At 41.5% G+C, this 16,962-nt stretch overlaps 1 protein-coding gene across 6 annotated transcripts in view; it reads left to right on the plus strand.

The window, feature by feature from the left end:
- NIPBL (NIPBL cohesin loading factor) overlaps window positions 1–16,962 on the plus strand; it is a 235,684-nt gene that overhangs the window by 191,962 nt on the left and 26,760 nt on the right. For 5 of the 6 annotated variants that reach the window (XM_073621328.1, XM_073621291.1, XM_073621318.1 and 2 more), the window contains 7 exons: window positions 1,700–1,866; window positions 2,045–2,135; window positions 5,734–5,907; window positions 6,027–6,217; window positions 7,496–7,603; window positions 7,686–7,886; window positions 9,339–9,485. In XM_073621328.1, the coding sequence (XP_073477429.1) occupies window positions 1,700–1,866; window positions 2,045–2,135; window positions 5,734–5,907; window positions 6,027–6,217; window positions 7,496–7,603; window positions 7,686–7,886; window positions 9,339–9,485 (1,079 nt within the window). The remainder of the gene's footprint in view (window positions 1–1,699; window positions 1,867–2,044; window positions 2,136–5,733; window positions 5,908–6,026; window positions 6,218–7,495; window positions 7,604–7,685; window positions 7,887–9,338; window positions 9,486–16,962) is intronic. The other variant, XM_073621308.1, reaches the window with a different exon arrangement.

The following is a 16,962-nucleotide window of genomic DNA, read 5'->3' on the forward strand; positions in this document are numbered from 1 at the left end:
AGCAGGCCAGACCTCCTGTCACAAGGCCTTCTGTTCCATTCTGCTTTTCAGTTGCTGGCTTTAATGGAATGACTGTTGAAACATAGGTACTAGCCCCTGCCTCTTCCAGTCCCTGGAAATATTCTATCCCTTGCATCCTACATTTCCTCCATTCTGGCCTGAACCACCATCTGGCTCTAGGTACTCCTATAGAGGCAGGTTTCTGCCTTGTCCATTTTATCCCAGAAACTTTTGGCCTCAAACTCTGGTCAGGACCTTTGTACAAGGAGTTGCTTAGGCCAATCCTCCACTTAGACCTTCTATGTCTCACTGGGATATCAATCTGGTACTATTGATTCTTCAAAAACCTCCCATATTGAAACCATTTCAGGATATCTCATTGGAGGATCTCACCAAAAAGTGGCCATTACCCTCGTCAAGCATGTTGAGATGGTGACCCTTTCTTGTAAGGAATCTTTTCTTATCTTGCATATAGGCAAGGTGGTTCTGAGACAAAGATGGTCTCCTTTCACGTTGGTGATTTTAATCTCCTTTCCCTATGTCCTGCCCTGAAACATGCCAAGAACATTCAACTCCACTGCCTGGATGTGGTCAGAGCGGTTGGGGTATACTTCCAGCATCTTCCTTAAAGAAGTTGTAAACCTCAGACGTGAAAAATGAAAAAAAAAACACACATCATTCTATACTGTGTACGTATCTCTATCCAAAGCACTAAGTGTGATTTCTCTCTGCTGCCTGGTTCCTTTATTTTCTGCATGACTCCCTTCTGACAAGTTTACCCAACTCCAAGAGATAACTGGTGATGTGTGAGGAGACCTCCAACACACAGCCCGAGATGGACAGCCTCATATGTGCTTGTTCCCTGTGTTGTGTAAAGGGGTGTCTTTAAATCCCCACCCCCTGCTTTTCAGAGCTGATGCTGTGTAAAATCTGTAGATAAGAAATGGCTGGAGATAAACAAATACAATTTATGTAGGAGGATTTGTGTTATGTCTGTATCACCTGAAGCTAGTCACTGGGTATATGTAAGGGTTTTCAACAATTTTAAGAAAAGCTTAGTGCCTCTTTGTCCTTGCCGAAGTTCCCAAGATGGGGTATCCTGCTTCCTCTTCCACAGCTCATTTCCAGAGCTTATATCCTCAAGGAAAAGGGTTCCTCCTTCCCCTGCCAGGGCTCATTCCATCAGACCTGTTAGCATTTCTTGGGCCCTCAAACATTTATTTCACATGTTTGCAAGACTGCAACCAGGTCTTCTGTTCTTACATTTTCAAAGTTTTACCGGGTGGATCTCCAGGCTCCTTCTGATACAAGCTTCAGCTACAAGCTGTAATCTGATCGTTTTGGGTCAGCACCTCTTATGAGCTATCGTTCTGTCTTGGACTGCATGCTACAACTGAGCAAGTGAAAAATCCTATTTTTCTGGTTCAACCAGTAGAAAAAAAAAAACTATCAATATTAATGCCCCGCCATTTTTCTTTTGTGAAGCATTTTTAAGTCCTGAAGCCAAGTCTGCAGATTGATGCGATTCGAGCAGTATAGCAACTGAAGCAGTTTTTGTTGCTTTACAAGCTTGATAACGGTGTAACATTTTAATGTTTGCTTTTTTTTTTTACCCTTTGCCCTCTTGTGTGGATTCAGACATTTTCCTTCAATTTATTTTCATTAAAATATTGTCCTTTTTTTTTTGTCTTTTTCCTAGGTGCACTTATGAAATTAAAAACGGAACATCAGGAGGACCCAAACAGTACGGTTCTGACCACAAACAAATCAGCTCTCCTGCGATCGCTTTTTACTGTTGGAGCACTTTGTCGCCATTTTGACTTTGATCAAGAAGACTTCAAGGGTAGCAGCAAAGTAAATATCGCGGTTTGTAAAATTTTTTTTTTTTTTCTTTTGTTTGTCTTTTTCTTTCTTTATTTGCTCTGAGCCCCTTACAAAACACTTCACATTTAAATATCCACAACTTTCTTCAAATTTAATTTTTGTTCATTTTTTTTTTTTGTAACACTTGATATTAAATCTCTCTGTATGGATTTTCATGCAGGTTAACATAAAAGACAAGGTCCTGGAGCTGCTGTTGTATTTCACAAAGCATTCGGATGAAGAAGTGCAGACAAAAGCCCTCATTGGTCTTGGTAAGAAAGAGAATGGATTTTATTTCCTTTTCTTTGTATATCGAAGCGTTCCTTTCATATTTGTACACAGTAGCTTTTTTGTTTTATATAGTTTTGCTGTTGTGATTCTGTAACTTTGAACTTAGTCTGTAAGCCCCTGTTCACACCGGTGCGACTTGATAGTTCCAAATCGCATGACAAGTCGCACCCCATTGCCGGCAATGGAACAGTTCATATCGCCGCAATTCATGTCGCAATGATTATGAAAAAGGTTTCTGCATTACTTTTTATTAATTTCATTGCGACTTGCATAGGCTTCTGTTGTATGAAGTCGCAATAAAATCGGCAGTGCAAATCGCACAATTTCAAAGCCCCACCAGTGTGAACGGGGAGCTAAATTACCATTTAGAGTTTGTGTTAACATGCAAAAGAATAACAAAATGCCTTCAAAAAAGGCAGGATAGAAAATTAAACCCTCTGGTTGCTAAAGGGATCAACATTTTTCATTCATCTACTTTTATTCATATTTGCTCCATAATCCTTTTTTTTTTTTTAAAGAATTGATTTGGCCACTAGAATGAGGAACCACTGATGTACATGTTTTTTCACATCCCACCGAAAAAAAAAACCCTAACCTGAAAATGTGTCACCGCAGGATGTCTCTTTATTCTGTAAATTGAGAAGCAGTGATTAGTGACCCATGGTGACCAATAAAAAATATTTTTTTACCTGATCTGATGACAGAAATCTGTTTACTATGTGCTGCTTTACCTTGAGTAGCATCTCTGTTCAAGTCCCAGCCAATGATTCATGGCTGGGACCTGCTGATCGGCTGTGTACAATCACAGCCCAGAGCTCTGTGTTGACAATCTGTTCAGAAAGAACTCAGCGCTGTATAAGCGAGGAGGAGCAGAGCAGGAGAGATGCTGATTGTACCACTTTCTGGGAGAGGGTGTTGCACATCTTTAAAAGAATCCTTTTTCCCAATCTAAGGTTAAACCGTTTCAGCCCCGGAAGATTTGGCTGCTGAATGACAAGGCCATTTTTTGCGATTCTCAGTTTAGGCCGATATGTATTCTTCTACATATTTTTGGTAATAAAAATCACAATAAGCGTATATTGATTGGTTTGCGCAAAAGTTATAGCGTCTACAATATAGGGGATAGAGTTATATCATTTTTATTTTATTTTTTTTACTAGTAATGGCAGCGATCTGTGTTTTTTTTATCAGGACTGGACATTATGGCGGACACATCGGACACTTTTGACACATTTTTGGGACCACTGGCATTTATACAGCAATCAGTGCTATAAAATGCACTGATTACTGTAAAAATGGCGGGGAAGGGGTTAATTGTGTTCCCTCTCTGTGTTCTAACTGAAGGGAGGAGGGGACAGACGATCAGTCTCGTCTCCTCTCAGAGAACTGGAAGCTATTTACACACACAGATCCCGATTCTCACTGTGTCACCAGTGATCAAGACTGCCGGGCACTGGCATCGGCTCCGGGTGCGAGCATCCGGCGTGCACCTAGTGGCCACAGGGCAAAGCGACGTTGCATAACGTTGTTTTGCCCAACCATGCCATTCTGCCGCAGTAAAACTGCGACGGCTGGTCAGCAAGTGGTTAAACCTCTCCTTTATTGTACATCATGGGACATATTACATCTTCATATCCATGAGGATAAGGTTATACCAGAGGCGTAACTACGACTGTCTCATGTTCTGATTCAGGCATCCTACTGCCGTCCTATCTTTGAGACCCTGGTAGTTCTGCCACTGACCTTACTATTAGTAGGGAACATTTTGGAGGATGTAAGGGAGCACTCTGGAGGTACTAAAACAGTGCCTTCAGAGTGCCCCCTTAATGCCTCCAGAGTGGGATCAGTGTCGGTAATGGGATCAGGGGCAGAGGAATGATGGTGGGGGGATAGGATCGGGGGCAAGAGGGATGGTGGTGGTGGGGGGTGTATCAGGGGCAGAGGGATGGTTGTGGGGGATGGGATCGGGGCAGAGGGGTGGTGCTGGAGGAATCAGATCAGACAGAGGGGTGGGGGGGGGGGGGGATGACACTGGCACTCACCTGCTTTCAGTGTCAGTCGAGTCCCCCTTCTTGCTCAGTGCTCTCTGTCTGCAAACTCGGTGCCTCCAGTAACTGATCTCATGACATGGGGGTCTGTCTGCGCCTCACACAGGGGAGAGCTCCTCCCCCCTTCACTAGACTGGCCTGTCAGCTGATCAGCTGACTTTCTCATCCACTCCAGTTTCCTCCTCCCGACATGGAGCTGCTTGGAGGAATGAGCGGAGTGCTGTGCCAGTGAGTGAGTGCTCACTCAGGCACAGTGTATACATTGTTCCGACTGTAACTAGAATCACGAGTGCTCTCTTCAGCCGCCTGTAAAAGTGATAATTTTATTATACAGAATCTCGATCATTGCTGCAGACGTGTATATATACACGTATGGAGGGTGGGAAGTGGTTAAAGACACCTCAAAGGTCTGGAGGCTTAATGCAAGACCTCATTTGCACCGGTGAGAGCAGCTTTACAATTTGCAGTTGCAGCTGTTGACGTGTGTCAAAGCCTTAAGGTCTGGGCTAGTTGCATGACGAGAGAGGAGTGGAGATACTGATTTAAGCAGAAACCTGGAGGATTTTCCACATGCTCTCAGCTTCTCAGTGGACATCTTAAAGTGGTAGTAAACTGCAGCAAAAAAAACCCAAAGTCCTCCAGCAGTGCACTGTGGACGCTTCCATCTTCACCTGGTCTTCCGAGTTCATGGGCTTCGGCCTTATAAATAGCCTAGTCGCAATGAAGTCACTGGCTGTTTCTAAAGTAAATATCTCCTAGACGGTGCATGTTTGGGAGATATTTACTGTACCTATAGGTAAGCCTTATGAAAGGCTTACCTATAGTTAAAGATCAGCAAAGGGAGTTTACTCCCACTTTAAGGACTCCATACAACAAATTTTTTGAGTTAATGTGTTCGCTTTGAACTCCATTACACTACTTTACTGAAGTCTTTCTACTGGAATATTTTAATCAGCAGACTGAATAGCAGTAAATATATTATAGCGTGCGAATTACATACATACATACATACATACATACATACATACATACATGTAGCATTGGAAAAATTGTAGGCAAATACTTTTTTTTAAATTATTTATTCCCAATAAAAGACAAAGAAATAATAAATGCATCCATATTTGCTTCCAAATTAAAGTCCTATCTATCCCAAAAAAACAATGCGAAGTACCTTCAGGTATACTACAGACGCAGATATATTTTGCAGAACTGAGACATTGCCCACACAAATAAAAATAAACACCCTGGAACTGAAGGGGATTTAGGTAGAAAAAGCAGCATGTAGGACAAATGGTTGTGAAGAAAAATGTGCTGCTTTAGTATGTATTAAATGAAACGCGAGCAGACCTCGATTATGAAAAATGGTAATCATGGTATTGGTTTCCTGACAACATGAGTTAGTAGCAGTTGTTCCTTCTCTATTTCTTCCCATTATGTTCTTGGTGGTAAATTTGGTATAAATCGGTTACCTGTGATTTACATTCTGAAGCCCTAATTTCTAGTACACTAATGTTCCTAATTGTTCTTTCAGGGTTTACATTCATTCAGCATCCTATTCTCATGTTTGAGGCAGATGTAAAAAACCTGTACAATAACATAATGTCTGACAAAAGCAGCTCAGTAAATCTTCGAATCCAAGTTCTAAAGAATCTTCAGACCTATCTGCAAGAGGAAGACACACGAATGCAGCAAGCAGACCGAGACTGTGAGTAGTCCCTGGCTGGTCTGACATTTGTGCTAATAAGACTATTGCACCTGCTCTCCCAAAGCAACACAAGGCTGGTGTTGGCATCTTCTCCAACAACTTGTCTCTTCTTATTTCAGGGAAAAAAGTTTCAAAGCAGGAAGATTTGAAAGAGATGGGAGATATTTCCTCAGGGATGAGCAGCTCCATTATGCAGCTTTACCTCAAACAGGTCTTGGAGTCCTTCTTCCACAAGCAGTCTAGTGTGCGGCATTATGCTCTCAATGTCATCGCCTTGACGCTCAACCAGGGCCTCATCCATCCTGTGCAGGTGAGAAATGCCAGCATCTTTATTTACAAAGTGACACATACAGCATGTTGCATGCTGCATTCTCTTCAGCAGAGCACATTGTCTTGTGTTTTTTTAGGGACAGTTTTCTTCATTTTAAATCCCATACACCTTTCAGTGTGTATTTGAATTTTTTTTAAAGGATAGGTCTACTTTAAAAAAAAAAAAAAAATGATGCAAAATTTTTGGAGGTAAATACATTTTTTTTTTTTTTTTTGTTGACTAAAAAGCATTGCACCAGCGAGCAGCAGGTCGCTGATGCCATGCAGGTCTCCGGCAGATTGTCAGTGTATGTGTGCCTGTAGTACAGGCAGGCAGTTTTACACTGACATGAAGAATGAATGAACTACCACAGCGCTCAACAGCGGCCATTTGTAGGTCATTCATTCATAGAACACTGTGAATGAATGACCTGGTCATTGTGGCAGCGAGCAGGGGAGAAGATTCGGGAGGGGGGGTTGGTACACTTGTTACATCTTAACTATGGGTGCACCATGTTGCAAAAGGTGAACTTATCCTTTAAGGAAATTGGAGTACTTGGAGTCACAAACTAAGGAAGGAACTTGCAACTCTTTAGAGGCAGTGTCTGAATGCCAGGGTTCTAGCCACTAAGCAACAGAGATTTCTGATATCTTATATACACAACCAGATGTGTGTGTGTGTACTGAAGAAGCTGCGATTGCTCACCTCTCCCTAAAATGTCACTGACTTGGAACAATGTAGAGATCAGGGGTAGACACAAGCTAGGTGAAGAAAGTTGACAGCGACAGCCTAAATTTCTTTCTTTAAAAGGTTACCTATTGTTGCATCTGTTTTTCCATGTTAAATGCATGTATTCTATAATTTGCATTTAACATTTACAGCTATTTGTTTCTCACATAGATCACAGTATCCCATAGACAATTCTTTCTTTCTCCCCAGAAAACTAGTTCTGTTTTTGTGCAGAATTATGTCCTGGTCTATTATATTTCTATGCTAAGATGTCCAGATGGTCCAGAGATGACAGTCATATGCATACACAATGGACTTGATGTATGTAGAAATATCTTGCACAGGGCATGCCTCTGATTTGCAGTGTACAGAGTGAGGACAGGAGAGAATGTTGGTCCTCCTGCTTGTAACAGACTTGTGACAAAATTCGGCAGTTTTCAATCCTAGTTACATTTTCTGCATAGACAGTGACAGTAAAGCATGATATCCTACCCCTCCGAATTATATTTTTCTTTCCCTTGACCTTTCCTTTGGTTACTTTTTTTTTAGTGTGTGCCGTACCTAATTGCTATGGGCACAGACCCTGAGCCGTCCATGCGGAACAAATCAGATCAGCAGCTGGTAGAGATTGACAAGAAATACACTGGATTCATTCATGTAAGTGCTAATCAATGCAATTGCCTTGTGAAGTAATGTCGTGGGGTGATTGGCTGCTCTATAACACTCTTCTCTGTCTTAGATGAAAGCGGTGGCTGGCATAAAGATGTCATACCAGGTCCAGCAAGCTATTATCTCTGATGCAAAGCGTATAGTGCGTGGGTTCCGGCAGGACGAGTCCACCAGTGCACTGTGCTCTCATCTCTATTCTATGATTCGGGGGAACAGACAGCACCGGCGAGCTTTCCTGATCTCATTGCTTAACCTATTTGATGATGCTGCGGTAAGCAAAACAACCTGTACTTTTATTTAGGTGTCCTATTGTTAAAGAGAACCTATATTCCCTAACTACTGTCAATCAAAGTCAGTTGGCCAATCAGGAGAGAGAGGGGGCATGGCCGAACTGCAGCTTGGCTTGGTGTCCCCCATAGCAAGCTGCTTACTGTGGGGGCATAACAGGAGGGAGGGGCCAAGAGCAGAGAAGAGGGACCCAAGAAGAGGAGGATCTGGGCTGCTCTGTGCCAATCCACTGCACAGAGCAAGTAAGTATAACATGTTTGTTATTTTTATAGAAAAAGAAGACTTTACAATCACTTTAACTTACAGAGAGCTGATAGAATAATAGTCTATCAGTCTTCATATGAATTGTGTATAAGTTAATCAGGTATAGCTGTCAAAACATGATAATTGTACTACACTATTTGCAGTGAAAATACAATTGTAGATAAAACTGTGACAATATGCAGCATGTTAAAATTTTAGCCCATCTGTTACTGAAAATTTACAAGCTGCTAGAAGTGCCCAAGGTCCAGGCATGTGAGACACTCGACAGGTTAAATTGTATCTAAAGTCAAACCTTTTATTTTGTATAGTCTAGAGACCACAAAGCATGTGTAATGAATCTCCCAGCATGGGGTTCCAAGTTTTCTCCTTTCCAGCTCACAGACGCTTTTTTTTGTGCAACTTTTTTGTTCATTTTTTGTTGTTTTTGGTATTGCGCATAGTGATTTATTACAGTGGATGTAATCTTTATTACTCAGCACGTCAATTTTAGGATGCATGTAGCTTAATTAGTGCCTACTTTATATTTTTTGTAGTGATTTCCTTTAGTCACTTGTTTGTGTTTAACCCTTTGACTACCAAGGGCAAATTCAATATTCTAAGGCTCTGCAACAGTGCTTGTTTTTAGCTAGTTTTTTTATCAAACAAAAAGGTGATTTGCACTGCTCGAAAGGTCTTGATCACTTCTGCACCCATCAGAATGTGTTGCTAAAAGAGTGATAAATGGAAGGTCTATATCAGACCAGCTAGAATTTCCATCTTTGGTTTTGTCATATCTCTGTATGTTGCACCTGGCAGGAATAAAAGTGGTTCCTAACTCTAGCACCCTACTGGTGTGTGTGCCTCATCCGTAGCTGAACATCACCCTGGTCAGTTTGTAGATGGAGTAGCCTTTGTCTGTAACCTCTCACTCCTTCACCTCCAGTGAGGTACATGCTGCTAACTGCCCCACAACCGTTCACCTGTGACCTAAATTTTAATTACATTGCCCCATAGTGGAAAAAAAACTAACTGGAATAGAAATTCTAAAGTTTCTGACATCTTTTATTTCCTTCAGAAAGCTTGACGTAACAGAAAATGTATGGCAAGTGTCATAATTAAAGAGGCAGTGGTGATGCTCTGTGTATTTAATGAGTTCTGTTTTTTTGTTTTGTTTTGTTTTTTTTCCCTTTAGAAAACGGAAGTGAATATGCTCTTGTATTTAGCGGACAATCTAGCTGGTTTTCCATATCAAACGCAAGAGGAGCCACTGTTCATTATGCACCACATAGACATTACATTATCGGTTTCAGGTAGTAACCTCCTGCAGTCATTCAGAGAGGTAAGTGGTTTTCCCAGGTTAATCTTGTGATTTATTTTTTTTTTTAAAGGCTGATACTAAGTGGTTTTAAAATGTCACCCCCCCCCCCTTAAAATCTTACCTGAGCCTGATCTTGATCCAGTGATGCTCTTTCTCTCTTTGCTCACAGGACTCAGATAAAATCCTGTGAGGTGGGGGTCAGGGCCAAGCTGTGCTATGTGTGTCAATAGACGTACACAGCCTAATTTCTAGTTTAAGAATGGGCTTGCACATCTGCCCCCAAAGCCAGTGGTTTGCTACAGGGGCAGACACAGAGGAGAAGGAGTCCAGATCCCCAGTGAGGGAACCCAGAAGAAGAGGTTTGGGTCCGCTCTGTGCAAAACCATTGCACAGAGCAGGTAAGTATAACATGTTTATTAATAAAACAATACTAGTGCAGTGCAAATGGTGAGAAGAAAAAGTCCATATGATCACACATATCAATTCCTCTTGGCAAAGGGAGGCTGATCCGTTTCCATAAGGCACCAATATTCATCAATTCAATCATAAGAATGCGCTTACCGGAAAAGGTGGACCTCTTAATTACAGGAGGTCATTCAAGCCTGGGTTCCATACGGACTGGGTAAATGCTGTACAGCTATACTGGATCTCACCTGTGGTCAGCAACCTTCAGCTTGCAGCGTCTGTACATTCAGCACCGTGCAGCCTGTCAACTCCTCTGTGATGTACAGATGCTGCAAGCTGAAGGTTGCTGACCACAGATCCAGTATAGCTGTACAGACCCAGTCCGTATGGAACCCAGGCTTGTATGACCTCCTGTAATTGGTCCAATTCAATCATAAGAAGCGCATTCTTATGATTGAATTGATGAATATTGGTGCCTTATGGAAATGGATCAGCCTCCCTTTGCCAATAGGAATTGATTATATGTGTTATCATATGGACTTTTTCTTCTTACCATTTGCGCTGCACTAGTATTGTTTTATTATTTGCTATCTAGGTTGGTGAATCCTATAATGTTCAGCTTGCATTTTTCATTACAGTATAGTTTGCGCTGATTGCCTTTTGTAATTGATAACATGTTTATTATTTGGGGATGGGGGGGATCTTTATAATCAATTTTAGTTTGTATTAGTAACCAAAATGATTTTTCTTTAGTTATGGGCATAGTGCATAAGGATTAGAACGCCTGTCAGATTTTACTATCGTTGGAGGCTCCAGGAAGTGAGGGAAATTCTCTCTAACAGCCACACAGAAGCAAAAATGTTTTTTCTTGTCCATTTAGGGAAACTCTCTCCTCTACCCAAAATGTTACTTTTTTGTTTTTTGCTAGTGCTAAGAGGTTGGATTTTTTTTCCTTTCAGCTCAGCCTTAAAAATCGAAAAAATGTTTGGTAGCTTTTTTTTTTTTTTTTCCCCCTATTCTTAAGCTTTTTCTTCAATTTGGATTCTTTGCTACATCTCTGGAACAGAATAGAACAAAGACAAGGTGTGCCAGATTCAGTGCAGTATTAAGTTGTTCATTTAATAGGACAAAACAAGCCAAATGGCTACTCACAGAAAGACAGTATTCTCAAGCAAATAAATGGTCCGGGGTTTGGGTCGCTCTGTGGTCCGAGCCACTATCCGTGTAGTAAATGGCTGGCTTGGTCACAATATAGTGGGTGGTATGCCGCTGGAAGATGGAATGGCAATGAGGCCTCTGTGGATATCCAGGAGGCTTGAAAACCAGCACGCTGAAGTTCTCTATAGAAAGACAACCGGAATCGGAAGTGCGTGTCAGCATGGAACGCAAGCTACGAGGACTGGAAGTGACGTTTTTGGGCAGCCAATCAGATAACGCGTTTCACAATTTCCACTGCTTCTTCAGAGAGTTAAGGAAAGTTAATTAGGGGTAGATGGCGCTACCTTACCAGGGTACTTTGATTTATAATATAATGAACCTCAAAGGAAAAAGAAATCAGAAAAAATTAAATACAACCCCTTTATCACTCATTAGGTAGTGGATCTAAGTGTCCAGCATTACCTGAATGGACTGTACTAACAAGTCAGTCTCATACCTGTATGCAGGTGTACACCGTGTGGCTAATCATCATAGATTAATTAAGTGACAACTTGTAAAAGTTAATATATGACAATCCAAGAAATAAATAAAATAAAATAAAACACCACGGTTTAAAACCTATGTTGATCCCCAATTGTGTCCAAATGTGCTTTTTTGCAAAGGGTGAATTAAATAGTCCCAACATTAGGCATATAGTGCAGGACTGCACATTAAATTATATAAAAATGGTGAAAAATTAGTGAAAAAATTGGTGAGAGAGATATATATTAAAATGTAAAAAATTAGTGTATCAAAGTCCAGTATCAAGGAGTAAATACGTCTGTGGTAAGTGACTTTCGTGGAAACAGCTGATCAGATCCAGTGACTTGCGGTGCTCCCCCTCAAAGATCCCCACTCACCAGCTCCCTGCGCCCCTGCAGGGGTAGTAGGCATGTAGTACCAAGCAGCAATATGATGTGTATGGGTCCTCAGGGTCCACCGCTCCAGCTGTGAAGTATCCTTCAGTATATCCTCATATAGAAGAAACAGGGCTCCATAGTGTGATACGTTTTAAATAGTTTATTTAGCTATTATAACAGCACAAAAAATAAGGCAAATAAAAGTAATTAAAATTAAATCCGGGCTATATCTAAAAGAGCCAAATAGTCACACAGCGTGTAATCTGTTTCGTATGGAGAGTGCAGTGCGTCTAGAACCATCAGCTGCGCGGCGTTGATGGTTCTAGACGCACTGCACTCTCCATACGAAACAGATTACACGCTGTGTGACTATTTGGCTCTTTTAGATATAGCCCGGATTTAATTTTTATTTTAATTTTAGTTACTTTTATTTGCCTTATTTTTTGTGCTGTTATGATAGCTAAATAAACTATTTAAAAACGTATCACACTATGGAGCCCTGTTTCTTCTATATGAGGATATACTGAAGGATACTTCACAGCTGGAGCGGTGGACCCTGAGGACCCATACACATCATATTGCTGCTTGGTACTACATGCCTACTACCCCTGCAAGGGCGCAGGGAGCTGGTGAGTGGGGATCTTTGAGGGGGAGCACCGCAAGTCACTGGATCTGATCAGCTGTTTCCACGAAAGTCACTTACCACAGACGTATTTACTTCTTGATACTGGACTTTGATACACTAATTTTTTACATTTTAATATATATCTCTCTCACCAATTTTTTCACTAATTTTTCACCATTTTTATATAATTTAATGTGCAGTCCTGCACTATATGCCTAATGTTGGGACTATTTAATTCACCTTATGCATAAAAGCACATTTGGACACAATTGGGGATCAACATAGGTTTTAAACCGTGGTGTTTTATTTTATTTTACTTTATTTTATTTATTTCTTGGATTGTCATATATAATAACTTTTACAAGTTGTCACTTAATTAATCTATGATGATTAGCCACACGGTGTACACCTGCATGCAGGTATGAGACTGACTTGTTAGTACAGTCCATTCAGGTAATGCTGGACACTTAGATCCACTACCTAATGAGTGATAAAGGGGTTGTATTTAATTTTTTCTGATTTCTTTTTCCTTTGAGGTTCATTATATTATAAATCAAGGTACCCTGGTAAGGTAGCGCCATCTAACCCTAATTAACTTTCCTTTACTATTTAACTCACTCCTTCGGGGGTAAGTGCAAGGGGAGGCTGCAAGCCTTCAGGTCCGTGAGCGCGGAAACCCGTCCCTCATTTTCTTCAGAGAGTTAGCTAACCAGAAGTTCTGGCGCACCTTGTCTTTGTTCTATTTTGTCTTCCAGAGTTGTGCTTCCACTCTCAGGGTTGCAGCCGCCAGTGTAACTGGAATTTGAACTGAAACTGTTTTCATTTTGAACTAACTTTTACCCCCTTTTATATTCACTGTATTTTATCCCTCTTTTGTATAGTTATTAGTCAGTTGGTTTTTGCGCCATCTTTCCTTTTCTTTTATTGATTTGCTACATCTCTGCTTGATCTGGTCTCTACATGGCAGTTATCTGGATCAAATTTTTCTCAGCCTAGCTTTGAAGTGCCGTACCTGACTGGAAAGTTTGTTTTAAAATCTTGCAATCAAAGGCTTTCATAAAAACATGTACATATTTACAATCATAAAATATGTATACAGTTTATGGCTACAAAAAAAGAACAAGCTTACATAACCCTAAAGGGAAAAAAAAGCAGTTTGCCTAAAATCATAACAAAAGTATTGCATATACAAATATAATGAACCTTATATATATAATTTTTTTTAATCAAAGCCTTGATCCTATCAAAATCAAGGGAACGTGAAAATCTAGCTGGACTGGATGTTGCAGGCTAGTCTGGAAGTGACCTTCGGGCCCCGAGTTCCCCATTAGGAGCTTTCTGGACTCTTTCTTCACCTGCAGATTATTTTTCAGGTGCAGAGCTACAGATATTGCCTCTGCTCCTGCCCTATCTCTGAGCACTCACTCTTAAATTGGGTTGATCAGGCTGGGCATCGGGAGCTATCTTACTATTTGCAATGCTGGGTGCCTTTGAATTTCCCACTTCTGCATGCTTTACTATGGAAGGGGTTAATGCTAAAGGACTGAGCTTTGATGTCATCCATTGGGTGGATTTTTGCATGCATGCTCTTCACTGTTAAGCATCGAGGAAGCATCACCCTGCTGTTGCTTTGCAAAAGAGCTACATGGAAGTCTAATCTCCAGTCCTTTCCTATCTTCCATTTACAGTGACCTTATTCACCTCTTTCTTTCCGTCCCTGATCGACTACTAGCTGCCTGGGTTTGTGAGAACTTGAGGCTCTGTCTTATATACCCTGAGCTAGTTGCAGTAGTGCCATGTGATCACGACATGCCTGTATCTAGACACGTAGGGGTTCAGTCCCACTGAAATGCATGACCTTTTAGTGTAAACTTTTCTAATGATTCTGGTACTTTCTCTTTGCCTTCTGAAGACTCTGACATCTGGAATTCTATGACCCAATGGTTTTAGGGTCTATCTCATCAGTGTCACCGTTAGCCCTGTCAGGTAAGGCCTTGTCATCAATGTCCTCTCTTGCAGTCACACAAGACACAGGCCAAATTCACCCTATCTCTTGTGAGAGGCTGACTGCAGAGGCTCCTACACCTTGCCTTGAAGAGTCCATCTTTGCTCTCCCCATTAGAGGTGGCCAGGCCACCATTTGCAGTGACGATATCTGATTCAGATTCCAGATCCCTACAGTCTCTGATTGCTTTTGAGGAATCGCTGTACCCTGCCATTACGTCAGACATACAAGAGACCATTTTGGCCAATATTGTTGGGGTATGTACTACACTGCATCTGGAGGAGGAGCCTGTCTCAAGTCTGGGGTCTTTTAGAACCCCTCTAGCTGTGAGAATACCTTTTCACTACACCTGCTATTTAATGTATTTTATGCTGACTACCAGATTGTTTGTAGGATCTGTTCCCCTTTGGAGGTATTTTTGTAAACCTTCTTCTATACCAACTGTGGATCTGTCAGTAACCCATCTTAACAAGGAAACCACTAGGCCAGTAGAGGGTGTTCTTGCTTTTAAAACTGTAATAAACCCAAAAGCAAACCTTTAATGTATTGCATCTTACCAATTCTTGGATGGGGTGACTGCATTGGTTTCCTTTTTTAGGCTTGCTTTTTTCTATTTTCATTTAGTGATCCAGTCAGCAAGTCTGTTGTTTTTGTTGTTTTTCACATGCTTAAGCTCTCATTCAGCAGAATAAGTTTACGTGGATTAGACAAACTCCTTAGCGCTGGCAGGGGTGATTAAAATTATTCGCTTTTGTTCATGCAAAACCTTTTATCCAAAAAGGCAAAACACTGTATGCTGTAACTGTAAAGTGTGGAAACAAAAAAAGGAAGCCAAAAAATACAGTGTATCAAACAGATACCACCAGTCACCTACCCACTCACTATATATTTAAAGTGGGCTCTATGGCCAATCTATAAGCATGTAAGAAAAAAAGGCAGATAGCGAAGACTGCAAAAAGGACCATAATCCCGAGCCACCGGGGTATAGTGACAAGTATACAAGAATGAAGGAAATGCGATAAATCTACCAAAATGTATAAATGATCTTTATTAATAAATAATAATTAATAAAAAAATCAAATGATCAAAGTTTATAAACAGGAACCACTCACCATCACCAAAAAAAAAATCTGACAACATTGTCTAAAAAAAAAAAACCCAAAAAAGGTGCGTCCAGGTGCCATTCTCACTTGCATACAGCTAGGGGTGCAACGGATCAAAAAACTCACGGTTCGGATCAGGAGTCACGGTTCGGATCATTTTCGGATCAACAAAAAAAAATGTTCCCCACTGTAATAGCCACAATCTCCCTATTGGCAGAGTATTTCCGGGTATATTGGCAGGGTATTGGCGGGTATATTGGCAGAGTATTGGCAGGGTATTGTCAGGGTATTGCAGCAGGGCATTGCCGAGTATTGGCAGGGCATTGCCGAGTATTGGCAGGGTATTGCAGCAGGGCATTGCAGAGTATTGGCAGGGCATTGCAGAGTATTGGCACTGCTGCCATCCGATCTCTCCCCTCCACTGTACAGATCAGTACACAGAGGGGAGAGAGGAACCGGCGTCATGACATGACGCCGGTTTGTTACAAGTGATCGCTCCATCATTTGACTGCTAAACGGCCGCCGGGTGTATCAAGATGGCCGGAGCTAGGCCAAAGCCGCGGCCTTTCCTATGGCTGGGGCCACAGAGCGCTCCGCGGATCGTGGGTGTCCCGTACGGATCAACCTCCGCGGATCGGATCACGGATTGATGACGATCCGTTGCACCCCTACATACAGCCCATACATCCATTATAAGGTGAGACAAAGTTATTAAGCTAATGGTGGCTGTATATTCCACCTGAGAAATATCAGCATGGTGGTGCAGCAGCAAACGAATATAGTAACAGCACTTACGGACCTATAAGATAAATCAAACCAACATAGGTCAAGAGCTGAACATAACTGCTGCAACACCTATCGATAATAAGCCCTGGGTATAATGATATACCATAAAGTATAGGGCATACTGCTAAAAACTTTGGGTTGCTGACCAATCCAATAATCAACCGGATCAAGTATGGCTAGAACTAACTAATAGTGTATTCCGGACTGGAGGTAAGTTCAGCACCAATCCTAAAGGCAGAGCGGAGGCAGAGCGGCTAGTGTCCATATACTGCTCACATGAGCACAGATATATCCACAGATTTCCACATAAAGTGACTATTGCAAGTGCAGGCAAAGCAGAAGCATAGAGAAGGCACAGCTGAGCATCAGCAGGGGATGGATGGCAGATTCCAACACCGGACCCAAAGCACGTAGCAGAGCACATATAGATATGCGAAGCAGAGGGCGTTATTAGAGGATGTATAAATCGTATCATATGTGGAAAACATTCCACGCGCTTCGCAACTCGACCTCTATG

This window comes from Aquarana catesbeiana, linkage group LG01 (genome assembly GCF_042186555.1).
Source record: "Aquarana catesbeiana isolate 2022-GZ linkage group LG01, ASM4218655v1, whole genome shotgun sequence".
Lineage (NCBI taxonomy): Eukaryota > Metazoa > Chordata > Amphibia > Anura > Ranidae > Aquarana > Aquarana catesbeiana.